Here is a 27,953-nt window from a genome sequence, read left to right on the forward strand (position 1 = left end):
GATGATAAATTAAATATTTTATTTAAGGCAACACTACATTTTGTTTTTTGAAAGTCTATGAATATTAATAAAGTGGGCTCATATACAAAGATAATCAGAGGAGGTGTTTTGAATTTTACAGCATTTCTCCCTGTACTTTATTGCATTTAGAGATGGTTGAAACTGCCACTAAATGTTAGGTACATTAAAAGGAAGATTTAGTTGAGTTAAATATGAGTTCATTGCAATTGACCCAGAATGTACAATATGACCATACAATACTTCCTATGCTTGTCAAACAAATCAATAACGCACATAGTCTACAACTCCCAATAAAGTTGTTCAAAATGGATGTAGTTATAAACACATGGATCATGATGAGGAACAGTTCAGTAGAGAACAATAATAAATCAAATAAAAACATCCAGGGAATCCACTTGATGTTGGATGAGCCGAGTTAATAAGATGGTAGTGGTAGAATGGGGCAATTCCTAACTCATCACTGTTAAAAAATATATTTAAAAAAATATTTGTGTAAAACACTGATTTGACCTTTGCAGTGTCGCCATCAAAGTGGAACAAAAAGTTCAGTCACAAAAAAAGGAGTAGATGACAGCAGTTTAATACTGTTTCATGGCAGAGGTGGAGGAAAAGCGCTCCAAAACGTCCAGCATTTGAGGTTAGCGTGTTCCCAGGAGTTAAACTTGACAGATATTGTAGTATATAGTGGGGCTCTCGTTGACTGTGTCTTCCATCACCTCGTAACAACAGTCTTGCTTGTGCAAAGGCAACTCGGTCAGTGGCATGCCATTCTGCATGTCGTGCAAGTTGTGTTTGTTCTGTGTGCCGTATGAAGGCTGGGACTGGGAAGGAACACACACACACAGTGATCAGTATCTCTGTGATAAGTGACAAAAACTGTTCAGATGTTCAGAGGTCTATATTCACATGACATATTGCTTTCATATTGGTTTTCTTGTAACCCTGGCCAGCACACACATTACATTAATCTAAGACCTCAGTAATTAGTTTTGTGCAGGGTCTCTTATACCTCACATTAAAACAGTTTTACGGGAACTCAGGACTATAGGTGGATGATATGATATGGTTGCAGCTAGACAGTGACAGCTGCCTACCTTGTAAGTACCACCGCGAGGAAAGTCTTTCCGACATAAGTGGCCGATGATTCCTGCTGCCAGGGCATCTCCAAGCACGTTGATCATGGTTCGGAATCGGTCCCTGAAAAGACAGGAAATACAAAAGCTCCAGAGATCAGCCTCCCACTCCAACCACAAACATTGTCTCCGAATGCACCAAAATACTTCCCCATAACAACCAGTCTCTCCTATGCCATGAAGTTAGTAAACAATTTAAGGTTTCCCTTGACAACCATTCTAAATCATTGTCAGCTGTTTAAGTCACTATTAACTACATGTGTTCTAATACGTTGTAGGCCTACTGTAGATATTGAATATTAATTACTAACTTATGTCATAGTGAACTTACAACACCCAGTCGATGGCCACAATGAGGGTGATGTCATCAGGTGGCAGACCCACTGATGTCAGGACAATGACCATGGTAACGAGGCCGGCCTGGGGAATCCCAGCAGCACCTATGCTGGCAGCTGTAGCTGTTATACTGTTAGAGACCAAAACAATCAATTACAAAGCTAAGAAGGTGATTTACAATACTATTCTGCCATGGTAACACTGATATGAGCAATACCTTTTGACAGCCTTATTGCTTGTAAGGATTTTTTATTAAATCAAACACAGTGATTGAATCTCATCATGAAAATAATATTTACTCAGTACAGCGATAATGCACATTCACATGTACTAATGTTGTGTGAAACAAAAGTCATATCAGGAGGAATGTTACTTTTTGTCACACCGGTTATAATCTCAGCACCCAGGACCAAGGCTGTCATGGCAGACTACACCGGGTGCTTACTGCTTTTCAGTTTGGACTCAAAGTTTCACCCTGCAGATGCAATGGTAGCTTTATGACTTGAAACCCAATACATACCCAGTGGTGTCAAGTAGTTAAGTAAAAATACTTTCAAGTACTACTTAAGTAGTGTTTTTGGTATCTGTACTTTACTATTTATATTTTTAACAACTTACTTTTACTTCACTAGGTTCCTAAAGAAAATAATGTACTTTTTACTCCATACAGTTTCTTTTTACACCCAAAAGTACTCATTTTGAATGCTTAGCAGGACATTAAAATTGTCCAATTCACACACTTATCAAGAAAACATCCCTGGTCATCCCTACTACTTGATCTGGCAGATTCACTAAACACAAATGCTTGGTTTGTAAATGATGTCTGAGTGTTGGAGTGTGCCCCAAGCTATCCGTGAATAAATAAAAAAACAAGAAGATGGTGCCATCTGGCTTGCTTAATATAAGGAACTTTAAATTATTTATACTTTCACTTTTGATACTTAAGTACATTTTAGCAATTACATTTACTTTTGATACTTAAGTATATTTAAAACCAAATACTTTTAGACTTTGATTCAAGTAGTATTTTACTAGGTGACTCACTTTTACGTGAATCATTTACTATTAAGGTATCTTTACTTTTACTCAAGTACGACAATTGGGTACTTTCTCCACCACTGTACATACCTAATGGTGACCAGCTGGCCAAAGTCCAGCTCATAATCGTTGACCTGGGCAATAAAGATGGCCGCCACGGCCTCATAAAGAGCCGTTCCGTCCATGTTGATGGTGGCCCCCACAGGCAGCACAAAGCGTGCTATCTGCCGATCCACATTGCAGTTCTCCAGCAAGCACTTCATAGTGATGGGTAGAGTGGCAGAACTTGAGAGAGAGAGAGAGAGAGAGAGAGAGAGAGAGAGAGAGAGAGAGAGATCGTTGACTAAGGGGCTTCTACCATTATGAACTGATATCCTCTGGATAGAATATTGTCAGTTTTCCTCCTTTTCGCATCCTTCTGTTTGCACTCCTTACTTACAACAATTGCAACACTGAGCTTTAAAGCTATTTAAAGCGAATTTTTAAACATACTTTTTGACATTTAAGTTATTATCTTAATACATTTCTGTCCTTCTATTGAAACTCACCATACTGGGGATCAATTGCAACATGATACAGATGAATTTGCCTACGGTAAAGGTTTTGTAGTGTTTGAAGCTGATCAATCAAACTCGCCATTACAATGTTTATAAGGAACCTTTTTCACGCATTCAGCTCAATCCTCTGACAGCTTTCTTCACATCTGGTCCTGGAGGGCCACAGTGCATTTGTCCCTGCCCAACACTAGACTTCAGTGAGCGTTTTTTCGACTGTTCGGGCATATTATATTTTTGCTGGGGGGACACCGAAGTTTGGAGCCCAAGTCTAAGCCCCTTCATCTGTGATTGGTCAACAGTAAGGATTTTTCAATAAAGTTGACTCGTTTTCCTGCACATTTTTTGTTTTGAAAAATACTGCACCAAGCAGAATAGTTAGATGTGAAACGACGCAACTAAGATCTCTGCAAAAACGCCAAAATAAATGACAGATTTCTTGAGTTATCTTAGATTCATTCGGACTATTCTGAGGAAATGCATACTGGCTACGGCATCTCAAAATGGACAAACAGTACTATTGTCGCTTTTTTCTTATTTTTCAAGTGAAGGTCTTTTAAGGGAATATGCGAGCACACAAGTTTTGTTCGGCTAGGCGCCAGCCAAACTGAAGCATGCTGATGCCTTAACACACCTGATGAATCAGGTGTTATGGAACTTTGTTGAATGGGGGGCAGTTACTTTTCTATTCAGGGGGTGAGCTGAAATTCAATTCCTCATAAAAAGCAAAGCTCAATTTCCAATTCAACATGAGTTGAATGGCAATTAATTTCATGCTGAACTAACTGAATTAAGAAAGGAAATGACCCCAACCCTGGTTGCATACTGCAGACCTTCAGGACAATGAACATCATTGTTCGATGAGAAAAATGGGCTCAAAGAGACAACTGCTTACCTTGAGGAGGTGGCCAGTGCTATGACCAAGGCTTGTAGCAGGCCTCTGATATAAGTGAAGGGGTTTTTCTGAGTCAGGACAAGGTAGAAGAAGGGGAGGAGGATGAGGCCGTGAACAAACAGCCCGGCCAGAACAGTGATGGTGTACCAGCCCAGCTTCTTCCCAAGATTAGATGGGTCCTGCATGTCCAGGATTTTTCCAGCTACGAGGAATATGATCCCAAATGGAAAATACCTGAAAGAAAAAGGAAGAACGAATGACCTACTGTATATATACAACTGTGTTTCACGTTTGTAAAATACACACCTTCAAAGACTGTCTGTACTAGGTGAAATGTCAATGTGTTTTTCCTAATGAGTAGTTTCCACCAAGTGGAATAGAATAAAACTAAATAAATTGTTATTTTCTATTACATTATGTATTGTGAAAACTAGACGACTACTTTATTCATAAAAAATAATAAGAAAAAAATTGCTGTGTTGTGTCACCTGAGTTGATCCCTGCCACTAAAACCATGTCAGAGCCAAGAGTCATTCAAGGCTTTGAGGTAAATCCTATTAGCAATTGAACTTCTATGGTAAGGCCGTTTGAACAATTTGGCCGGGCCGTTTGAGGTAAACCTGAGCTGCATGGGTGGTGCCAAAGTTCCCTGGGATTAGTCACTGTTGACCCTGAGCACAGAGTGTGCTACTCCTGGTCGACTAATCCTCGGCATGTGCAGCTCACTGCTGGGTGGAGCGAGTCAAGATGATTGCCTAACGTCTCCACCACATCTTGACCACAAGACGATGACCACGTTCTCACCACAGGCCCGTGTACAGGCCGTAGCCTCAGAAAGTAACACGGAACACACATCTGGGTGGCAGGCTGTTTCTTTAGATCCCACTAGTTTGAATGTTCATGGGTTATGCTGCTCATAGCAGAAAGCCAAAAGACTAGGTTGCCATCAAAGGCAACAGACTTATGATATTTCTTGGGTAATTTAGCAGATGCTTGTATCCAAAGTGACAGTTTATAGTGACACACATTCAGTATACAGTGTGGGAATCACACCCACAAACCTGGTGTTGCCGGTACCATCCTCTAACCCACTGAGCCAGTAAATTAGAACCTTTATCATTTAAACTAATGATAAATATGGTAACGGACACAGATGCTGGTACTTATAAAGCTGGTACCCCGCTTACCAAACAGCAGTGTTGGTGATTTTCATGACACATTCGTTGACGCACTGACACACGTTGACTAGTGGTGCTCCTCTTTCGCCCATTTTCCCCAGCAACAGCCCTGAAGGAACAAAATGACAAATATATGTATCTGGCTCTATCTTCTCAGTCTAGAGAGATGGATACATACAATATTGATACTAGAGGGATAGACAGCTGCAGATGTATAATGTAAACAGACTTAATATAAACAGAAAAAAAGAAGGAAACAGAAAAGACTGGCCTTCAGAATACAGTCAGTGGTGGAAAAAGTATCCAATTGTCATACTTGAGTGAAAGTAAACATACCTTAATAGAAAATGACTCAAGTAAAAGTGAAAGTCACCCAGTAAAATATTACTTGAGTAAAAGTCTAAAAGTTTTGATATACTTAAATATCAAAAGTAAATGTAATTGCTAAAATATACTTAACTGCAAAAAAATGTGGCAAAGAAATTTACTTTATGTCTACAATACTAAGTGTTATGTTTGGGGCATATCCAACACATCCCTGAGTACCACTCCTCATATTTTCAAGCATGGTGGTAGCTGCTTCATGTTATGGTTATTCTTGTCATGAGTAAAGACAAGGGAGTTTTTTAGGATAAAAATAAATGAAATAGAGCTAAGCACAGGCAAAATCCTAGAGAAAAACCTGTTTCAGTCTGCATTCTAACATACACTGGGAGACAAATTAGCCTTTCAGCAGGACAATAACCTAAAACACAAGGCCACATATACACTGGAGTTGATTACCAAGATTACATTGAATGTTCCTGAGTGGCCTAGTTACAGTTTTGACTTAAATTGTCTTGAAAATCTATGGCAAGACTTGAAAATGGTTTACTAGCAATGATTAACAACCAACTTGACAGAGCTTGAAGAATATTTTAAAAGAATAATGGGCAGATATTATACAATTCAGGTGTGCAAAGCTCTTAGAGACTTACCCAGAAAGACACACAGCTGTAATCACTGCCAAAGGCAGTGCATTGACTCAAGGGTGTGAATACTGATGTAAATAAGATATTTCTGTATTTAATTTTCAATAAATTTGATTTTTTTCTTCTAATAACATGTTTTCACTTTGTCATTATGGGGTATTGTGTGCAGATGGGTGTAGATGGGTGAGAGAAAAAAAGCTATTTAATCCATTTTGAACTCAGGCTGTAACAAAACAACGTGGAATAAATCAAGGGGAATGAATACTTTCTGAAGGCATGGCAAATCGCTTCAGATTCTTTATATTAAGCAAACCATTAACGGATAGCCAGGGGCACACTGCAACAAATCATGTGTTTAGTGAGTCCGCCAGATCAGAGGCAGTAGGGATGACCAGGGATGTTCTCTTGATAACTGCGCATATTGGACCATTTTCCTGTCCTGCTAATCATTCAAAATGTAACGAGTACCTTTGAGTGTCAGGAAAAATGTAAGGAGTAAAAGGTACATCATTTTCTTTAGGAATGTGGTGAAGTAAAAGTAGTCAAAAATATAAATAGTAATGTAAAGTAGTATTTTAAAGTATTTTTACTTAAGTACTTTACACCACTGCTGGTCTTACCCATAGTGGCAGAGAAGATGACGATCCCCAGCACATTCATCTGTTGGCTGTTGCCAGGTCTGGTCTTGTAGTGGATCTCAGGGGGTGGAGTGAGCTCCAGGAACACCGTCCGACCACTGGGGTCACTTTCATCAGGTATGGCGTACACAAAGTCGGGCTGCACTGTGACCCTGGAGACTTTCAGGATAGGAACCAGATCTGTTTTGTACTGGAACAATAAGAACATTGCAGATGAGTAAGGCAATATAAACTACAATACCCATCAGCTGTAGGGATATGTTAATCACAACCAATGGAACATCTGACTTATTAGGAACAATGGTAAATGTATCATTGGTCTAGTGTTACTCACCTGCTGAAATGTTGCCTCAATAAGATTGGAAGGAACCATATTCCTGTAAAAAGATAATATGTTATAATTTAGCATGTTGATATGTTGGTGTATGCATTAAGGGTGAAACACGTGGTCATTCATTAATGATCAGTGTCAGTAAGGTGTAATCAATACAGCACAAGAGAGAGTCATAATACGTTATAATTATTCCAACTTGATGAGTATGATTATCACAAATAGCATCCTTTTGAATTGTTACAGGAAGTGGTGAACCATACAAAGGAAAGTGGTCCCCTGCACTCTGAGAATTGATCTGATGTATTCTACAGAATGTATATATTCAGTGATGAATACACATTTTGAGATATGTCTGCATAAAATATTTGATGTGTTTAAAGTATTTGCATGGGCCAAACAAGTCATTTGATGTATTTGCAAAGAAAGTAAGAACTTGTGAAGTGTCTCAGTTGTGAACACAGTAGAGGCCATTTTCCCCCTATGTTATAAGGCCCCCTACAGTATGTTATAAGGCCCCCTACAGTATGTTATAAGGCCCCCTACAGTATGTTATAGGCCCCCTACAGGCCATCACTGTAAATAAGAATTTGTTCTTAACTGACTTGCCTAGTTAAATAAAAATGTAAATTCATTTTATCAGTTTAACTCGGGCTCTCCTCTCTTCCGGTCTTTCCTTAACTAAATAATTAGATAAAGTGGGCAGACCATTCCCATGAGGGCCCTTAAAAGAGGGAGGTAAGATCAGACAGACATGAGCCAGACTCCCTCCTGACGTGTGCTGGCGAAGAGATCCTCCACCGAGATCATTGTATCCCCACCGTTCATGATTGAGTTAATCTGTAAATCATCCCTTATGGATGACTAAAAATACCCTAATCACCCCTGTGATTTAACTGGATTGTGAGACAGTCATTGCTACTGCACAGAACTACGCAAGCATTGACAACAATAGGTAGTAGCATGCATGTTAGGCCTGTATCTAGTACCAGAGATGGGACCAAGTCACAATTTGGAAGTCTTAAGCAAGTCTCAAGTCTTACTCTTTGAGTCTCGCGTCAAATCCCAAGTAATAATAAATAAAGTCTCAAGTAAAATTCCAAATTCCACAGCTCAGGTCAAGTCACTAATTTGGGGTTTAGAGTCCTCAAGTGACTGTGTTTTATGCCAATTTCAATGCACTGATGATGCCCTGATGCAGAGGTTGCCCCACAGGTCCCAGAGTGGTGGGGCAAATTGTTTTCCCTGGGGCCTGGAGATTTTCCTAATCTGGTAACCTAACCAGGTATAAATCAGGACCCTATAGGGTCCAACAGTGATTAATTAGTAGTTGGACCAGATTAACATTTACAGCAAATTAAAGGAGCAATTAGGGTTAAGTGCCTTGCTCAAGGGCACACTGACAGATTTTCACCTAGTCAGCTCAGGGATGTGAACCATTGACCTTTCGGTTACTGACCCAATGCTCTTAACAACTAGGTTACCTGCCACCTACTCACCTAGGTATACAGATACAGTATTTTCTAAACAGGACACATGGTTTTAAATTACTTCTGGAAAAACTCCTGGCCCCAGGGAGGATGAAAACCCTGTCAAACTGCAGCAACCTTTTTATTTAACATTTACTTATAGAACATTTTATTTTAAAATTTCCTTCCCTTTACATCAGACTGAAAAATCATCTCGTTTTCTTCCCATACAGTTTAGATGTAGGGTGCTGCAACATTTCTGTGAAGAGTTATTGCTTGTGTATGTTGGGAGTGATGTGTTATCACGTTTGCTAGTAAATAAATACTGGAGGACAATGGGGCTGTGCGCGTTAGATTACATAGTTTGTGTCTGACCTGCGCAACCGGTGATTTAAGTGACTGAGTGTTCAAGACACAGAACAGAAAGCATATAACCTGCAGCGCTCCGTTATAAAGGAGTCATGACGTGGTCCTCTTTGGGTATAGCGTGCCTTCCCCCTCTCTTTCTCGCCTACACCCAGGCTGCTGTTATCTCAAGTCGTAAATTCCTGAAGGAGACTCTCTTCCTCATGGCCAGACAGTATATATAGAGAGAAGGTTTCACATGAGAACAAAGGAACCTCTTCTCCAGCATAGAACTTGAGAACTGAACAATGTACATGTTTTGGAGAAGGTGTACACGGTCGGGGAAGAATCCAGCTACGACTGGTACATTTCGTTTAATATTTGTGAAACTCATGAGAGACAATACAGCCACATTAGCATAACTCTGTTTATACAAGAGTCTCAGTTATGAGGCTTGTATCTAATTGTTGTATAAAATGAATGAGTAATGATGAAATTATTTGTGAAATTATGTAATGTGATTTTAAACTGTTTAATGCAAGGGAACACAATTCCCTTTAAAGTTAAGTAAGTCATTGGCCCGCCCCATGAGCACAGACATTGACCTGGCGTCATGGGACAGCCTTTTTCTGCTCTTCCGAATATAACCCCCACCTTGGGAATTTATCTTCAAGACCAACTTACCTCGATAACCATGAGAGGGCTAAGGTTTCAGACCAGTACTTCATCACAGAGGGAGTTAAGGTTTGAGTTGATTGTTGAATCTTTTAACCATACCACGTGGTTAAACTCTGAAACTATCGATCCGACAGAATAAGAACTACTCTTAGATACTAATTACTAGTCTGTAGCTAGAAATTGTGTACCCGTGAATGCGAAGGCCGACAACCGCCGAAACATCTATCTATAACAACATTGCTGAATGTTACTCTGAACTATCCATTCTAACCACGGCAGAGAGAGAGAGAGAGAGAGAGGGTGGACAAACTCAAACTTTCCAAAAGAGATCAAGACGATACACTGAGCTTAAATATATATATTGATTGCAATTATTCCCGAACGAGTGAGCTTTCATGTGCAAAGGATTAGCATTTCAATTGTTATAATTATCAACTTTGTAGTGTCTTTTATCTTTCGCGCCCTTCTCAGTCCCTTTGTCTACCAAGCCGCCATGCCGGATTAGGCCACTAGGGCACATCCCATATCATTTCCTTGTAACCATATTTACTCTGTTTGTGTGTGCATTTCTGTGATTTAGTTAGTTAATAAATAAATTATTGAGACAATTGATGTATGGCGGATTCATAGTGAAGACTGGGTTCGTGCAGATAACCAGCAATTTACGACGTTTGGAATGAGACTAACGTGAGGTAAAGAATAATTCATTCATTAGAAGACTAATTGATCAGATGTTAAAATATCTGAAAAATTGTATTAGGAATATTTTTGTAATCTGAATATTTTCCTTGGTGCCCCGACTTCCTAGTTAATTACATTTACATGATTAAGTTAGTTTAATCACGTAATAATAATTACAGAGAATTTATTTGATCAAAATAAGTCTTCAGTTTAATGATGCCAAAGACACGACAAAGGACATATAGGATAATATAGTGCGTGAGATGACAAAATTCAAGTCGATATCGAGTGGCAAGTGTTTTTTCTTTTTGCAAAGTCAAGTCTCAAGTTGCAACATTTGCTAGAGGACAAGTTTTCGTCATATCAAATCAAATTGGTCACATACCCATATTTAGCAGATGTTATTGCTGGTGTAGCGAAATGCTTGTGTTCCTTGCTCCAACAGTGCAGTAGTATCTAACAATTCACGTATTTATTTATTTGTATGTTTTATCAATTTAATTATTGCCAGAAGTAGTCATTTGGACTGGAATGTCTATTTATGCTCTTCATTTGAGGGGAGAAAAACATATGGATTAACACCCAAATATTAGAGATGACTTTATTAAGACATAGGCTTGACACGTTAGCATGTCTTGTATTACATTAAAAGCCAATATGCAGCTCCCTATTTTTTGCCATTTAAAAACATACAAAGCCCAATGTGATTGGGACAGATATTAGATAGTAGTTTGATGTGAGATTCTGGTAATTGATTGTTGTTAGACTGGATATATAGGCTGTTTTGAAACTACAGATACTAGTTTGCGTGAGAATACTAGTTTCTGTGAGACAGGTGAAGGTTGTAACTAGACTGAGGCCAGTATTTAATCAACTGTAGACAGTGGATTCCCAGTTAGCAAAAGTGTGTTTGATTTGCACAGAAAGAAGTCCTATGAAGGGAGTGGACACTTGATATGGAAATTGGCGGTCTGGTTGTGGGTGCTGGATGACTTCTCAGCCTGATTTGTCATCAGCACTGAAGTGTCATGCTACAGGACTGAGAGTCCCTAAATCTAGTGCCAGCTAGAGCAAGTTTTAAGTTCCTCGGCATACACATCACAGACAAACTGAATTGGTCCACTCACACAGACAGCATTGTGAAGAAGGCGCAGCAGCGCCTCTTCAACCTCAGGAGGCTGAAGAAATTTGGCTTGTCACCAAAAGCACTCACAAACTTCTACAGATGCACAATCGAGAGCATCCTGGCGGGCTGTATCACCGCCTGGTACGGCAACTGCTCCGCCCTCACCCGTCGGCTCTCCAGAGGGTAGTGAGGTCTGCACAACGCATCACCGGGGGCAAACTACCTGCCCTCCAGGACACCTACACCACCCGATGTTACAGGAAGGCCATAAAGATCATCAAGGACATCAACCACCCGAGCCACTGCCTGTTCACCCCGCTATCATCCAGAAGGCGAGGTCAGTACAGGTGCATCAAAGCTGGGACCGAGAGACTGAAAAACAGCTTCTATCTCAAGGCCATCAGACTGTTAAACAGCCACCACTAACATTGAGTGGCTGCTGCCAACACACTGACACTGACTCAACTCCAGCCACTTTAATAATGGGAATTGATGGGAAATGATGTAAATATATCACTAGCCACTTTAAACAATGCTACCTTATATAATGTTACTTACCCTACATTATTCATCTCATATGCATACGTATATACTGTACTCTATATCATCGACTGTATCCTTATGTAATACATGTATCACTAGCCACTTTAACTATGCCACTTTGTTTACATACTCATCTCATATGTATATACTGTACTCGATACCATCTACTGTATCTTGCCTATGCTGCTCTGTACCATCACTCATTCATATATCCTTATGTACATATTCTTTATCCCCTTACACTGTGTATAAGACAGTAGTTTTGGAATTGTTAGTTAGATTACTTGTTGGTTATTACTGCATTGTCGGAACTAGAAGCACAAGCATTTCGCCACACTCGCATTAACATCTGCTAACCATGTGTATGTGACAAATAAAATTTGATTTGATTTGATTGGATTTGATTAGCTCCCCTTTACCCAGGATACACTGCTGTAACAAATCCAATTTAGGGCCTATACTCCTGAAAGCACTTTTTGGAAAATCGCTATCTGCAATTGATTGAACACTGACTAGGTTTTGCTGGCAATCAGTCTAAATATTTGGTTATTAGTTGTCCCTAGTCTGTAAGAAAAAGTAAGTAGCCATGAGCCGGAACAGAGCAGGAGTCTATAACTGTACCGTGAGGCAGCTTGATGTTCAAGTAGACCCCCTGGACAGGACACTAGTCGATCGCAGGACCTTACCCCCAATCAATCTCCTTAATGCTGAGTGCCAAACAGAGACACGTTGGGTCCCATTTTTAGAGTCTTGACACAGCCAGTGATAAAACTCCCAACCTTCCAATCTCAGAGCGGAGACACTAACCACAAGGCCGCTGTGTTGGTCCCTACATTGTAAGTATTGTATATGGGCAATTCCACGCTAACGGAATTGTGCTGATACTAATATTTTTCACTTAAAACATATGCATCATAAAAACCATTGATTTCAAAGTTGAACAAACCATACAACTCTATGCACAAGGACTACTTTTTACAATTTACAAAGAAATGTTTACAAAAACACATTTACTGGAAGAACTGTGCAGATGCGAAGTTTGGTAACAGTAAAATCTCCCTCTGTTTTTTATGTGATCACATTTTCCAAAAATGTAAATATCTGCTCTGAATTAAGAATGAGGTGTCAGCTATGACATGGCACCTTGACTATGAAAAACAATATTTTGGTTATTGAACTAGAGTAAATTAGGTGGATTTATAACCGGTAACAGAATTGTGTTAAAGGAATTTCATCATGGGTCCCTGATCTGTACTACACAGAAATGCATAACAATGAACTATGAATGCCATTCTCTTCAAGGTGATGTATTCTAAACAGGTACATAAAGATGAGGATATTGCATATTTTTCTTTTATTCTATACCCTGGCTATTACTTTAATAAGCTCTGCCACCAAACAAGACCAAATTTGGTTGGCCCGGATCTGAACCAATCATAGACGTCTAGGTTTTACAAGTTTGGACAGTACAGCACAGTACAGTACAACATAGAACATAGTTCAGTACATTACAGTAGAGTTCAGTACAGTAGAGTATATACAAGTAGAGTATAGTTCAGTACAGTAGAGTTCAGTATAGTACAGTAGAGTTCAGTACAGTACAGTAAAGAAGAGTAGAGTATAGTTCATTATAGTGTCCTCAACTCTACTCCACTCTATTCTACACTACTGTACTGTACTATACTTTTCTTTAGTGTACAGTAGTGTGCTCTACTGTAATGTACTCTACTGGGATGTCCGAATTTGTGAAACATAGACTTCTATGACTGGTTCGGATTTGGTCCGGTCAGTAAGAGCCGGGAGAGGTGACATTAATTGGAGCGAGAGAGAGAGGAGGGGTTGTCCAGACTTTTGGTTTGACCACCAGATGACAGAAAGAGAGAGAAAACAGTTGAACATCAGCTGAACATAACAGTATGGCAGTGGAAGGGAAGACAATATAGCAGGTGACCCAACTGGGGTTTGTAACTACCATGATTTCCCATTGTAGCTAATTAAATTGCAGCAATTCATATTTTTCTGAAATTACATTACCGATTTGGTAACAGAATCACTGTTCCTAGGGCATTATTGAAAATAAGATTTTTTTTTTTTTTAGGGCCTCCCGGGTGGCGCTGTACTACAGCGCTAGCTGTGCCATCAGAGACTCTGGGTTCGCGCCCAGGCTCTGTCGTAACCGGCCGCGACCAGGAGGTCCGTGGGGCGACACACAATTGGCCTAGCGTTGTCTGGGTTAGGGAGGGCTTGGCCGGTAGGGATGTCCTTGTCTCATCGCGCACCAGCGACTCCTGTGGCGGACCGGGTGCAGTGCGCGCTAACCAAGGTTGCCAGGTGCACGGTGTTTCCTCCGACACATTGGTGCGGCTGGCTTCCGGGTTAGATGCGCGCTGTGTTAAGAAGCAGTGCGGCTTGGTTGGGTTGTGTATCGGAGGACACATGACTTTCAACCTTCGTCTCTCCCGAGCCCGTACGGCAGTTGTAGCGATGAGACAAGATAGTAGCTACTAAAACAATTGGATACCACGAAATTGGGGAGAAAAAGGGGTAAAAAAATATAGACATTTTTTTTCTTAAATAAAGGTCAAATAAAATAAACATTTTAAAAATGTCATAATTCATGAATAAAATTGATTGTAAAAAACATAACTAGTTTATATGTCTACCTTGACCTGTTACTTCTGTGAACTTTCATTATCCTCCTCATGAGGAAGAGAAATTAGAAAAAATCTTCAAGATATGTGGGTTTTTGGTAACGGAATTTCCAGGCACAAGGCAAAAAATTATCCTAAACTTAATATAAATGTTGATATTAGTTGGCAGGGGTCTTTACTTTTGATGTATTTCTAATACCGTGAGACGTTTTTTGGTAGGATGTTTTCTAAGACCCTTTTACCATCAAAGCCTTTGCTTATTCCACATTTTTATGATGGTAAATGGTTGAAAATCTTGATATGCCTTAATAAATAAAATAAAAAATATACTCTTAGCTTTCATTTGACACCCAAATTGACATGCTCCTATGATCTTCACATGTTGGTGCTTATGTTTCCTTTAACATGAAAATGACCATATTGTTTGTCCCTAGACTGAAAGTATTGTTGTAGATATTGGTTGTCCATTAAATATAGGTATTTTGTAATATCGCTTGTCCCAGCACCTAGGCCCTAGATGTATATTGATTGCTGTAAATATTGCCCCCCCCCCCCCCCACAAAGTAAACCCCTATTTAAAAAAAAGTTTTTGTACAAAAAAAGTCTAAAATCACCAGTAATTCAGCAAAAAAAATTTTTTTTTAATTACGAAAGAGACACATACTACATGAGTATGTACAAAAGTATGTGGACACCTACTTGTCGAACATCTCATTCCTAAATAATGGGCATTAATATGGAGTTGGCCACCCCTTTGCTGATATAACAGCCTTCTCTCTTCACTCTTCTGGGAAGGCTTTACACTAGATGGTGGAACAATGCTGCAGGGACTTGCTTCTATTTAGCCACAAGAGCATTAGTGAGGTTGGGCGGTGATGTTGGGTGATTAGGCCTGGCTCGCAGTCAGCGTTCCAATTCATCCCAAAGGTTTTCGATGGGGTTGAGGGCAGGGCTCTGTGCAGGCCAGTCAAGATCTTCCACACTGATCTTGACAAACCATTTCTGTATGGACCTCACTTTCTGCACTGGGGCATTGCATGCTGAAACAGGAAAGGGCCTTCCCTAGACTGTTGCCACAAAGTTAGAAGCACAGAATCATCTAGAATGTCATTGTATAATGTAGCATTAAGATTTCCCTTCACTGGAACTAAGGGGCCTAACCCGACCCATGAAAAACAGCCCCAGACCATTATTCCTCCCCCACCGAACTTTATAGTTGTCGCTATGCATTGGGGCAAATAGCGTTCTCCTGGCATCCGCCAAACCTAGACTAGTCCGTCGGACTATCAGATGGTGAAGCATGATTCATCACTCCGGAGAACATGTTTCCACTGCTCGAGAGTCTAATGGGGGCGAGCTTTACACCCCATTAGCTGACCGTTGGCATTGTGCATGGTGATCTTAGGCTTGTGTGCGGCTGCTCGGCCATGGAAACCCATTTCATGAAGCTCCCGACCAATAGTTATTGTGCTGACGTTGCTCCCAGAGGCAGTTTGGAACTCGGTAGTGAGTATTGCAACTGAGGACAGTCAATTTTTAATCACTATAAGCTGTGAGTTTATGTGACCTACCACTTCGCGGCTGGGCCATTGTTGCTCCTAAATGTTTGCCCTTCACAATAACAGCACTTACAGTTGACCGGGGCAGCTCTAGCAGGGCAGAAATATACACCTGTCAGCAACGGGTGTGGCTGGAATGGCAAAATCCACAAATTTGAAGGGGTGTCCACATGTTTTTGGCCATGGAGTGTATGTGATCGTGTCTCAATGTAATCAAGCTATGAAATTATTGTTATTTTAGAATAAAATACATTTTTGGGCTTAGTTGTGGTCAATTTGCAGTGTACAAATTATTATAATTATGTTCCGGTCCCCCGACCATCCGCTCCGACAAAAATCAACCCACGGCTGAATCTAGTTGCCTATCCCTGCCATAGACAGTATTGATTGTTTGTAGATATTGCTTGTCGAGCTTCAGGTTTATCTTCATTGGTCACTCACCTGATGAGATCTAGCAAGGCATCAGCAGAAGTCATGACGGGCCCTCCTCCTAGCCTGATGCTGTCCATCTCGGTGCCCACCCCAGGCTTGATGATGATCACCAGCAGGATACCCACCACCACCGCAATGAAGGTGGTCCACAGGTAGTAGGTCACAGTGAGAACACCCACACGACAACAGGCTTTGGGCTCCATGGATGACAGTCCTGACATTAAACTGTAAAAGGGAAGAGAGAGAGAGCATCAAATAATGGAAATGTACAATAAATAATGTCCCAATAATTGCACTGGTGCCTAAATTTGTACTCAAATATGGTTCCAATCTACTGACCTGTTAAATGAAGCTACGGAGAATGACCAGGAGTGTGGACCTAAGCAAGATCTAATTCTAATTTCTAATGAAGTGGCAGAAGGACCCCGTTTCAAATGTTTGTTGTAAGTACTACTACTTCTTATACCATCGGACAGGTGTGATATAACTGGAACCAGTCATGTTATGTAGACAATATGGAATCTATTGACATTTGGTTTCCAAAAATTACCATTCTGTAGGGGGTAAGCTACTTTCAGTGGGTGTAGTGTGATAACAGCAGCAAAATTAGTCAACATCCCTTGTCCAGTTATGCAATTTTCTCAAAAGCATTTTAAGTCACTTTTGAGGCTGAAAATCTTTTGTGTTGAGTGAACATCAAATATTTGTATTCCGCTGTTGCTGACTAAATATAAAACCATATTACGGGACAGAGGCTGACATCACAGATGTTTACCTGGATGTGATGAGGGGGAGGATAAGCATTTTGAGCATTCTCATGAGAAGCTCTCCAGGGAACGAGAAATATATCTTAGCCTGGAGGGGAAATCAGAAGAAACATTAGTTACATAAAAACAATTACTATACATTATAAGTAGACATGAACCCCTCCAAAGCAGTGGCAGCTGGTGACTTAATTTGAGGAAAATTATGCATCTTCAAACATATTACAAAACTTAAGAAACCCAAGCAGTGTTCCTGACTTCAAACTCTCCACAGGAGACCCTTTTCAAAGGTTGGACAGATATTTTTGTTTCAAGTATTCCTTTCCAATAGGAAAAAGTTCCCATCAGCACACACTTGGGTGAATCTCAAATGCCTTTTGGTTTTCAGATTCACCCCTTGTGAAAAGGTTGTTCTTGGTTTTCAAAATAGTACAAAAAAAGTGGAATAATCTTGGTTGATTCGATCAGGTTCATAGGAATAGAATCTTTATAATTGACATTAGTCATTGATCAAATATAAAATCAATGTGGTTTCAAATGTTTGGATGGCGTTGATACTGTAGGTCTCAGAGACATAGATGACTAGCTAGCTGTAAGTGACAGAGTTGGGGTCAATTTCATTTAAATTCAGAAAGTATACATTGAAGAGAATTGGAATGGAATTGACCACAACCCCGATGAGTGACACAGTTCTTAGTTGTAACACGCACAGTAATTCCCACCAGTTAAAACTTTGCTCACTTTTAAACATCAGCCTTGGGTCACACGTCACCTGTGATTATCGAGCACACTTAAGGCCATGTTTGCTTTGGCAAGCCAATTCTCAGTCTGAGATCAAATAATCCCCTCTCCTCTCCTGACACGACTGAGCTTGGATTGACCTGTTCTGAACATCGGTTTTCTTTCATCTTTCACGTAAAAGTGAACTGGAAGGGCGTGATAATGTGGGCAGATGATACATTTCCTTCCTAAACTTATGAGTCCCAAAAGATGGCCTATAACTATCTAGGTATCTCCTGTTGCTTTCCAAGAATATGCTGCAATACCTTTTCTGAAGTCATTCATCGATTCACCATCTATGGTCTAGATGACAATTTCTTCCTCCACAAAATGCATTGAGACTGCTACATGTGCGTCAACGGAGTGCTTTCCTCTCAGAAACATTTTGCTTAGTAGAGGTCATTATCTCCTTCCCAACAACCACTTTTTCAATCAAGAGGATGAATGCAGGCTGCTCTTATAGCTGTGCACTGGCTCGCTGTTCCTATAACAACTGTAACACACAACACTTTACAGGGTTCCATTCCCATCCTTTGCTGATAGTGTTGTGCACTTGAAGCTTCTCTCAATGGTTCATTAGGTCTGGCTGCTGATGATATCCTTTGTTTTTCTACAACCCAACAACGAAATGCTCCAGTGCATCAAGGCAATGCAAACAGGAGCTCTGTAGGCGTTTAAGTGGAACACCGTCACGAAAAGAGGGCGAGGTGGTCAAACAGAAAAGTGGCCAATGTATAAAACATTAAGAACACCTACTCTTTCCATGACATAGACTGACCAGGTGAATCCAGGTGAAAGCTATGATCCCTTATCGATGTCACTTGTTCAATCCATTTTAAATCAGTGAAGATGAAGGGGAGGAGACAGGTTAAAGAAGCATTTTTAAGCCTTGTGACAATTGAGACATGGATTGTGTATGTGTGCCATTCAGAGGGTGAATGGGCAAGACTTAAGTGCCTTTGAACAGGATATGGTAGTAGGTGCTAGGTACACCGGTTTGTGTCAAGAACTGCAACGCTGATGGGTTTTTCACACTCAAGTTTCCTGTGTGTATCAATAATCGTCCACCATCCAAAGGACATCCAGTCAACCTGACACAACAGTTGGAAGCATTGGGTTCAACATGCACCAGCATCCCTGTAGAACGCTTTTGACACATTGTAGAGTCCATACCCCAACAAATTCAGGCTGTTCTGAGGGGAGGGCAACTCAATATTAGGAAGGTGTTCTTAATATTTTGTACACTCAGTGTATGTATGCACTGCTAAGAGACTTCCAAACCAAGAGACATAGGGACCTGGAAGGCTGGCACATCAAATATTCAAACAGAATTTGCACATGCATCTGACTGTGATAAAGAGCAATTTACCTGGGTAGAGAGATGGCTCCCTCTTAACACAGCCCCCAGGACACAGCCCGTCAACACGGCAAATACCGAGAGCGTCAGCAAGCCGTTGCGCTTCACGTAGCCCCTTAACCACTGTTTCAAGTCATCAACAAAAGCCCCATGGAGAAATCTATTGATACGTTGGTACATGGTTTCTCCTCTTGGAGAATATGAGCTATTGTTGGAGTGCGTCTCCTCGCGTTCAGTGGGCAGTAGTAGCTCCTCCATAGTTCCAAGTCCTTCACTGGGAAGACCGTCAAATTCTTCTGGAGTGGGGCGATTCTGAGGAACCACATAGCCTACATGGGGATTAAGCCATCATTGCTGTGTAGAGTAAACACCTGCCAGCCACAGCCCACAGTCAGGGAGAATTAGCGGGACTAAGAGGCTTACAAGTGTGTAATAAAATCTAACAAGTCTCTCTTGTTAGGCGGCTGCCATGCTTATGTACTTCTTCATTGTTGATGTCTTGTCATCTCAATCATTCAACACATTTATAAAGCTCTTTTGACATCAGCAGTTGTCACAAGGTGTTTTTACAGTAATCCGGAATAGAACTCAAAGAGCAAGCAGAAGTGGAAGCAGAAGCACAGTGGCCAGGAAAAACTCCCTAGAGGCCTAGAGAAAAACCTAGAGAGGAACAAAGCTAAGAACATAAGGTCCATCCTCTTCTAGGTGTAACAGGCAATCTGCAACAACCTTGCTTTTCGCAGGACCTTTAACTTTCTTGGACACGTTATAGGCTACTGAGGGCATAGCTGTGGGAAGTAGGGGTGCTGAGGATGCTGCAGCACCCCTTGAAAAATAGAATAATAAAAAATATATATTTTTAAATGATTAAATAACAAAGTAGTGCACTGTGCCTTTACTAGTCCCGTATTAGCTGACCAATATGGCCGCCTGTAGGACCATTTTTTTTCCAGCATTGCACAATTAAATTATACATTCAGAAACGTTTGCATTCGCATCCTTGATTCTTTTTAAAAATGTGCTTTCAAATTGAATTTATGAACTGAGATTAAATGAATCCCAATTAAACTGATCCCATCTCGAACATCTAAGAATCAGTAGATGAATCCCCATTAAGGTCAATCTTATAAAGTTTGATCGTCATTGTGATCTAGATAACAAAACAAAGGGATGGCTGCAATCCAATCAAATCCTAACCCCGCACAGGCTATATAAGATGCGTAGGTGGAAAGGTGAGCCAACAGTTAAGCAATGGTTAATGCAACTAGTTTGAGAGGCTTGGGAAGAGGTTGTGCCACATTTTGACCTAGATGTGTGTGCCAAAAGGTCTTATTAATTAATTCAAGATCTTCTTAATGTGCCACTGAATGTCTTTTCTGTGGATTTACATTTAACTATTGACGTACTCTTTGCTACATAATAATTAACGTATTAGAATATTCCATTAAAATATAACAAACTAAGCATTTCGGTATACTTTTGTTCAGCACAGGACAGCAGTAATATTTCCTGTTGCCACCAAAGGTTTCTGATCTATACGGACCCATTTGCATTGAGTTATGAGGGCCGGAGCTAACATCTCATGGATACCTAGCATGGTCCTGGAGTCAGTGAATGATGATTTGCTGTCTTTCTGGGTATTAATTTGGTGAGGTGAATTTGTAATTAGGTTGAATTCCCCTTATACCCATGGTTGTTATATCCCATCATGTTTGAGAATGTGAAACATATTTATTACAGTAGTAGATTTGAATCACTGTTGACTGTTCCCATGGTTCATTTACTTTGATAGGAATTATTTTGGTAGGGGAATACTCAGAACCTTCAGTAATACCCACTCAGTAATTAGCTAGAAGTTTAACTTTTAACATGCTGAACAGGGCGTTGTGTCAAAACCATGTCTATTCTGACCCTCTAGATGTATTTAACAGGATACTACTCTAGTACTGCCAATTCTAGTCCTCACATCTCCTTACTTGGAAAAGTGCCATTTGGAACATGTCATTGAAGGTGTGAATGTAAATACACTGAAAAATATAAATCCAAAATGTAACAATAGTTTTGGCCAGTAGCCAGTTCACCAACTGGAATGGAGAAGGCAAAGACTTTTCTGGCCAAGGAGTGGGTAAGGTTTTTCTTTAGTGCTAAAATCAATCGAATTCAAATTTCTGGAAACTTTTACTGCCAAAACATGGTATAGTTTCAACAAAGGAAACTAATTGAATTGTCATAACATTGCAAACAGTTTTCCTTGAAGGATGACTATTTCATCTAACATAAAGCAGTTTATTAAACCATTACCATGTTGCAATACAAGTCATAACGTATGTGCATTTCCACTGCTCATTATATAAGGAAATCTGGTTGCCACTGAATAATTTAGCAGTACAATTTATTTTGGAATACAGCATTAAAATAGCAATTAATGTTTCCTTTTGTTAAAAGTCCCTAAAAGCACAAATTGACATGGACAAATTCAAACTGACCTAGCCTACTATATGTTTATATAATCACAAGCATTTTGCTACACCCGCAATAACATCTGCTAAATATGTGTATGTGACCAACAACAATTGAATTGATCTTATGTAGATTTTAGAGAGTGCAGCAAGTTCTGAACTTGATAAATGTACCTTTACCTGTAGGCTTCCTTCAGTAAGTGGCTTCTGCAAATCAAGTTCTACACATTCACATTAGGAGAAAGAAAAAAAAAAGAAACAAACAAGGATACTCCTGGGCAGTATTTGAAATAGGAGTGTTTAGTTGAAAATGGCTAAATTACATCTAAGAAGCTGTATAAAATTATCTGTCATAGCGAACTGTGGCAAAGACACCTAACACATAATACAAACAAGAGCTCCAAGTCTGAAGGTTTCAGTCACAGGGATCCCATTATTTGCAAACAGCACAAATGTGACAACAATGTACAGTAGAGACCACATTGGTCTTCCCATCCTTCATGATCATTAAAACAAAATATGAAATATAATAGACCTTCTACTACCCATAAAACCTGTACCTCATCATTTATAAAAAGATACATGGTTCTCAATGTGACTCCCTGTTAAAATGTATAATGTTTAAAATACAATTTGTTTTAAAAAGTAGACCATGGATTTCATCTCGGACGATAGATATCAGGACCATACAACAGGCTACTCAAAAGGTTTCCAGGGAACTGGTTCTTATATTTGATTAGGGATACAGTAGTTAACCTACTTATAACATAAAGTTGTATATCACTTCACTCATCTTGCAAAATGCCAATAAGACAACAGTGTCTTTACTTGAAGTGCTATAGAGTACTTTTCCTGATATCTCTACATGAGATGTAATCATGTGTCTGGCAACACATGCAAAAGCATACTGTCAAAGTGACTGACTTTACTATTGCTACTCAATGGCAGGAACATGGGAGTATTCACTATGGCAGAAACTAAAACAGTAACGTAGCCTTACTTAGTAAGCAAACATGTCCCCGTGTAAATGCAAAGGAAAAAAAACTATTAAACTTGATTTACTCTACCCCTTTATCAAAACAAAAAAAGTTTACTGTGGTAGTGCAGGTGTGCACACAATGCAAAGTGTGGCCAGTAAGATACTCATAGACATCTCAGTGCATTAAAAAGGCCTCTTCTGCCCATCACCACTTGATGAACATTAGGCCTGCTAGTACCCCATAGCCCAGTATGAGAAAGAGCACCTTCAGCAGTCTGTCATGTTTATCCTCCAGCTCCCGAGACAGGATCTCAAAGAAGGTGACAAAGAGGAAAGTACCAGCAGCCAGGCCTTGGAGCACCACAGAGGCAATACTGCCTGCCAGGTTCTGGGCACTATTGATGCCCATGCCCAGTCCGATGCCAATGGGTATCATGAGGCTGACCGTTACACCCAGTTTGATGGCATCCCTCATGGGCAAAGCAGCTTTGGCCACACTCACCCCCAGAGCTACGGCAGCCAGGGTCTCATGGATGCCCACCCCCAGGAAGAGGCTTCCCAGCTTGGCCCCGTCCTCCTGGAGGCCCAGGGCCAGCCCCTCGAACACAGAATGGGCAGAGAGAGCCAGGACCAGGCTGGCCAGCCGCAGAGGCCCAGCTCTGGCCAGCTCAGTGGGGCTGAGGTGTCCGTGGTGATGCCCATGGTGGTGGCCCACAGGGGAGCCCCGGGTGGGTGAAATGAATGGAGTGTCATACTCAGAGTCACTTCCAGCCTCGGAGACCCCTGCGTTAAAGGTCTCCAGGTTGATGAAAGATGGCTTCTCCTTCTTGAAGGTGAGCACTGCCTGCTCCACAAAGACGGTGAGGAAGAAGCCCAGCATCATCATGGTCTCTGCCAGGGGGTAGTCTGTGGTTATATTCACCAGCTTTAGGACCTCATCCACCTAAAGAAAAGACACTCAATAAATTAACATCAGCATATAAACATTCTGCAACAGCAAAATGGTTGCGGTTTCGACAGATTGTCGGAATATAATTAAAAAGATAATCTTTTTAATTTTTTTATTTAAAATACATTTTACTCTGCAAAATACCATGTTTTGAAGACCTACACACACCGAAGAAAGCTGTAAAGCCGAGACGTCTGTGTACGCTATCCCTGATGCAGTGAAAATAATTAAAAACATTGAATACTGAAGTAAGCTTTACACGACATCTTTTTGAGTACGAACTTCATTACACTTCTTTGTCTGAATTCATGGGTTTTACACATCAGCCAAGCTTCTGAGAGAGCCCCATGGTTCCCTTTTGATAAGACATGGCTACCTACCTTGTTTCTTACTGCTGGCAAAAGAGCATTGAAGCAAGTGGCCAGAAATACACCACCCCCAAAAGAATTGCAGAGTGCAAGAGCCTTCCTGTAGTTTTGGGCTTTTTCATAATCCACCTGCATCATTAGGCGCACTGGGACAAGAATCCCAGCCAACATGAGGGCAAACACTCCCAGAAGGCAAAGGACCTTGGCCACTACAAGCTCCATGATGTCCAGATATGGTATTGCTCAGTAATATGAGTGGCACATAACCCTCAAAGCCTCTTCTGCTCCTTTTCTCTGTCAGGTCACAGAGAGTCTCGTCATCCTGGTCCCAGAGACAATTCCAGCTGTGACATGAACAACAAATGAAAAAAGAAAAATGTCAAAGATGTGCAAACAAACTTTTATAGCTTTATTTGTCATGACAATCAGTCAGAAACTAGAACAGCTAGCTAGCTATCATTTAACTAAGCTAATATGGCCACCTTGTTGACTGGTTTGATTCAACATGATAACAGCTGTGATAGCTAGATGTGCAATCTTGAATGTTGCAAAGTGTAATTTAGAGCTGGGCAATATGGACAAAAATCCATATTGCAGGCACACATAATAAGGTTGTGAATAGCAGTAGAATTAATCTCACCATTTGAATCGTACCATCGCTCTTTTCATAATGATTAAGCGACCAAAAACCAGATTTGGAATTAATACGTGTCACATATCAGTTTGCAAACAACATTAAAACAAGTTAATAAAGCCACATACAAAACAGGCAGCTCCAAAATGCAGGTGTTTCAGCCTAACTCAGCGCTGTTGAGCATTGCACCGTGATTGGCTCAGTGTTCTGTCAACCATGGGGACACTACTTAACCCACCTTTAGTAAGGGTAGATATAAAAAATGTGAGCCCATTGGGTTCAGCCACAGACTTAGATAAGAACTGGACACAGATAAAATGAAGTCAAATCACATATCTACAGTAGCTTTGATTGGACTGATCATGTCAACATCTTACTTTCAAAATCTTAGCTTGCAGTCCTATCATGAATCAAGTAGACAATCTACTGGCAAATCATTTTTAATCTTTGTCATATGAAGAGAAATAATGAGAAATTATGGATAAAACATATCGGTGCTCATCAGCCATCGCAAATTCAACAAGGAGTTGTTTGGAAGGAATCGGTAACAGTGGCAAACCGCAAGCATTGCAACTGGGAAGTCAGACTGGGAAAATACGCTTTGTCATCCGACTCAGAATTGTAAATCCCTCTTCCTTCGATGACAAAATTTGCAACTGAAGGACCGCCGCACACAAGGTGAGTCCAAAAATGTCTTATAAGCTGCTGCATAAATGATGTAATATGCCAGGGCGATATGGGGTTTGCCCCACCAAAATGTACATGCTAAAATTGCCAATGCGCCTATACTAGTACTTCAATTTCTGAGCTCCAAATTAAAGTTCAAGTAGGCTACTTCAAGCCCCTTGTAGGCCTATTGAGGTGTAACATGAAACCAAAATGTATTTGTCATGTTATTTCATTACCAAATCATGCGGTGAAGAAGCCCACTGGGCTATGTCATTTGTCATTAGATCCAGAAAAATTAATAAGAATAGTGTGGGGGTGTTGCACAATAGTCTATTTTACACAATTGCGCACAATAGACCCCGTGTCCAATCGGAAGCACGAAAACATGAACTCATTACCTTGATGCCCTCTCTGTTAAATCTAACGCTGTAAATCACATGATCAAAATCAATTCCCTAAGGATATTAGATTCAATGGGGATCCAGGCACAACTGTCTTCATCAGCTTAATGAATAAACCAATATATTCTGGACATTCCTCGCGAATACCTTCTTTCAAGCACTTAGGCTGTGTCTGCTGGTGCATCGTATGCACCATCACAACAGCTGTTCGTCACTTGACTGTCATTGAGAAAATTCCTTCCTGGATCAAATGATGACGTGTAAAATAGGATAGACTATTACCGCGTAATTAAACAGCTTGACACCTAATGCACATCTGACAAGTATTATGCTAAATTGTTGAAGAACCATGTTAATGACAGTAAGGATTTGGGTTAAGTATCAAGGTAAAGTGACTTTCGGTTAGAAGCATTCGATTTTACAATCACATGAAATATTTCAGCGATCTCTATACAAAAAAAAAAACAGTCCGACAGCTAGATCCAGGATTCTTACAGGGTTCAAGTTGAATGTCTAATTTAACTGATTTATGCTTAATATTTGATACAACTACAATTTACACTGCCGTAAATGCAAGGACAGAAAAGTAATGTTTTTAAGACACCAACCATGATAATGGGTTAAATAAACGTCGGTTTTAAATCAACTCGTGAATATTATTGAATATAACGTTATATAGCTATGTTCCCCCTCATATCTTAATGTAATGACATGAAAATAATAAGCAGATTATCAATGATTTAGCAACACCTGTAACAAAGTTGTCCAGCGCACTGGTAACGTTACCCTAGTTTATGAGAAGACCCCTATAGCTATTCTAGCCAAACTAGCACGCATGTCAACATAACGTTGGCAAATTATCGGGTCGACCAGTTCACAAAACAAAGCTTTAAGTGGGTGCTAGTTATCATTAATATTAATTTGCGTCACGTTGCAAGCTTTCCCAGCAGCTGAAACCTACATAATAATTTCTATCGGGCTTTTTGACGAGAAATATGAAATACCTCTACACTGACCTTTCACAGCTTTTCCCCCCCGTAACACTTCCTGTTCACATGACGAAAACGTTTCTGATTGGTGGAGATGCTTTCAAGACAACTGGCTAGAAGGGATATCGATTTTGTAAACGATACGTCATAGTCCCGTCTGCAGAAGTATTTTACTAGCCTCGTGAAGACAATCTGAACCATTATAAACAGAAGACAAGGACCACATTTGTTGTAAACAAAATTTATAAAGCGTCTGGACAGAAAGGAGTGATATTAGTCTAGGTCGTTAGTAAACTAGCTAACTCTGATGACTAACGTTAGATAGCTACAATAAGTAGACAGACGTGTGTGTTAATCGATGTTAGATCATCCATCAAGCTAACAATAAAAATTAACTGCTATTCTAACTTGTTTAACTTCTATCTCGCATCGTGAAAACTTGCAATAGAGTATGTGTTAAAGGAAAAACAGAAGAGAACCACAAGATGCAGGACTTCTTGTTCCTCCAATATGTAAGAAAACAAATGGATACAGGGCTTTCTCCTACAAAGCTCCTCTTATACGAGACTCAGGCTTGATTTCAGTCTTGTAAATTCAAGTAAATTACATTACGTAGCTAAGCCTTGGACAAATAATCCTGGTCTGTGCGGCCCATATGGGCAGAAGCCTCTCCTGTTTCTGTCACGTAAGGCAGTTTGATGTACTAGTAGCCTCTACCTCCTGGACAGGACGCTAGTTCCCTAATGCTGAGAGCCAAGCAGAGGCATCAGGTCCCAAGGTACTGGACTGATGAACCATCCTTGCGGTCTCTGCTTGGTCGACTCTCCAATCTCAACTGGGATTCCATACCACTTACTATTACAGGGGGCCGAGTCCCTGGCTTGTTGCACTCAGGGTTGGCGTTGGACGGCGCCAGTCTCGATACCCCTGTGTTTATGCTGCAATAGGGGCCACGGTCAGCTCGTCTCATCTGGTATACCCCTAGCATGCTTATACCCAAGCTAAATATTGCATATTCCAACTCA

General features: G+C 40.4%; 2 protein-coding genes across 6 annotated transcripts; both read right to left on the reverse strand.

Moving 5' to 3' along the window:
- Positions 1–20,008, reverse strand: LOC110489874 (excitatory amino acid transporter 5). Its single transcript, XM_021562869.3, has 11 exons — positions 19,493–20,008; positions 17,355–17,434; positions 16,589–16,804; positions 7,099–7,141; positions 6,747–6,954; positions 5,165–5,264; positions 3,978–4,211; positions 2,619–2,813; positions 1,486–1,620; positions 1,116–1,218; positions 1–842 (listed from the first exon to the last, which is right to left on the reverse strand). The coding sequence occupies exons 1-11, from the start codon at positions 19,736–19,738 to the stop codon at positions 678–680; spliced, it is 1,725 nt and encodes a 574-aa protein (XP_021418544.1). The 5' UTR covers positions 19,739–20,008; the 3' UTR covers positions 1–677.
- Positions 20,009–21,752: 1,744 nt separating this feature from the next.
- On the reverse strand, positions 21,753–27,039 carry LOC110490068 (zinc transporter ZIP3). Of its 5 annotated transcripts, none has more exons than XM_021563247.3 (3): positions 26,956–27,039; positions 24,248–24,579; positions 21,753–23,861 (listed from the first exon to the last, which is right to left on the reverse strand). In XM_021563247.3, the coding sequence occupies exons 2-3, from the start codon at positions 24,455–24,457 to the stop codon at positions 23,124–23,126; spliced, it is 948 nt and encodes a 315-aa protein (XP_021418922.1). In that variant the 5' UTR covers positions 24,458–24,579; positions 26,956–27,039; the 3' UTR covers positions 21,753–23,123. The 5 variants fall into 5 exon arrangements, with proteins under 5 accessions (XP_021418922.1, XP_036806994.1, XP_021419006.1 ...); XM_036951099.2 differs by having other exon boundaries at positions 26,944–26,996; XM_021563331.3 differs by having other exon boundaries at positions 24,876–26,963.
- Positions 27,040–27,953: the final 914 nt, after the last annotated feature.

Source organism: Oncorhynchus mykiss, chromosome 1, assembly GCF_057628025.1.
Source record: "Oncorhynchus mykiss isolate SJ-2025 chromosome 1, ASM5762802v1, whole genome shotgun sequence".
NCBI classification, from domain to species: Eukaryota; Metazoa; Chordata; class Actinopteri; order Salmoniformes; family Salmonidae; genus Oncorhynchus; species Oncorhynchus mykiss.

What these genes read in the sequence shown, in the direction of transcription:
- LOC110489874 (XM_021562869.3), bottom strand. Translation starts at nt 19,738, where the DNA reads ATGGAGGAGCTACTACTGCCCACTGAACGCGAGGAGACGCACTCCAAC. An exon ending in GGAGCCATCTCTCTACCCAG is followed by an intron (nt 17,435 to 19,492) that starts GTAAATTGCTCT and finishes TTTCCCCTCCAG; the next exon opens with GCTAAGATATATTTCTCGTT. An exon ending in GTGGCCATCGACTGGGTGTT is followed by an intron (nt 1,219 to 1,485) that starts GTAAGTTCACTA and finishes CTGTCTTTTCAG; the next exon opens with GGACCGATTCCGAACCATGA.
- LOC110490068 (XM_021563247.3), bottom strand. Translation starts at nt 24,457, where the DNA reads ATGGAGCTTGTAGTGGCCAAGGTCCTTTGCCTTCTGGGAGTGTTTGCC. An exon ending in TGCCAGCAGTAAGAAACAAG is followed by an intron (nt 23,862 to 24,247) that starts GTAGGTAGCCAT and finishes TCTTTTCTTTAG; the next exon opens with GTGGATGAGGTCCTAAAGCT.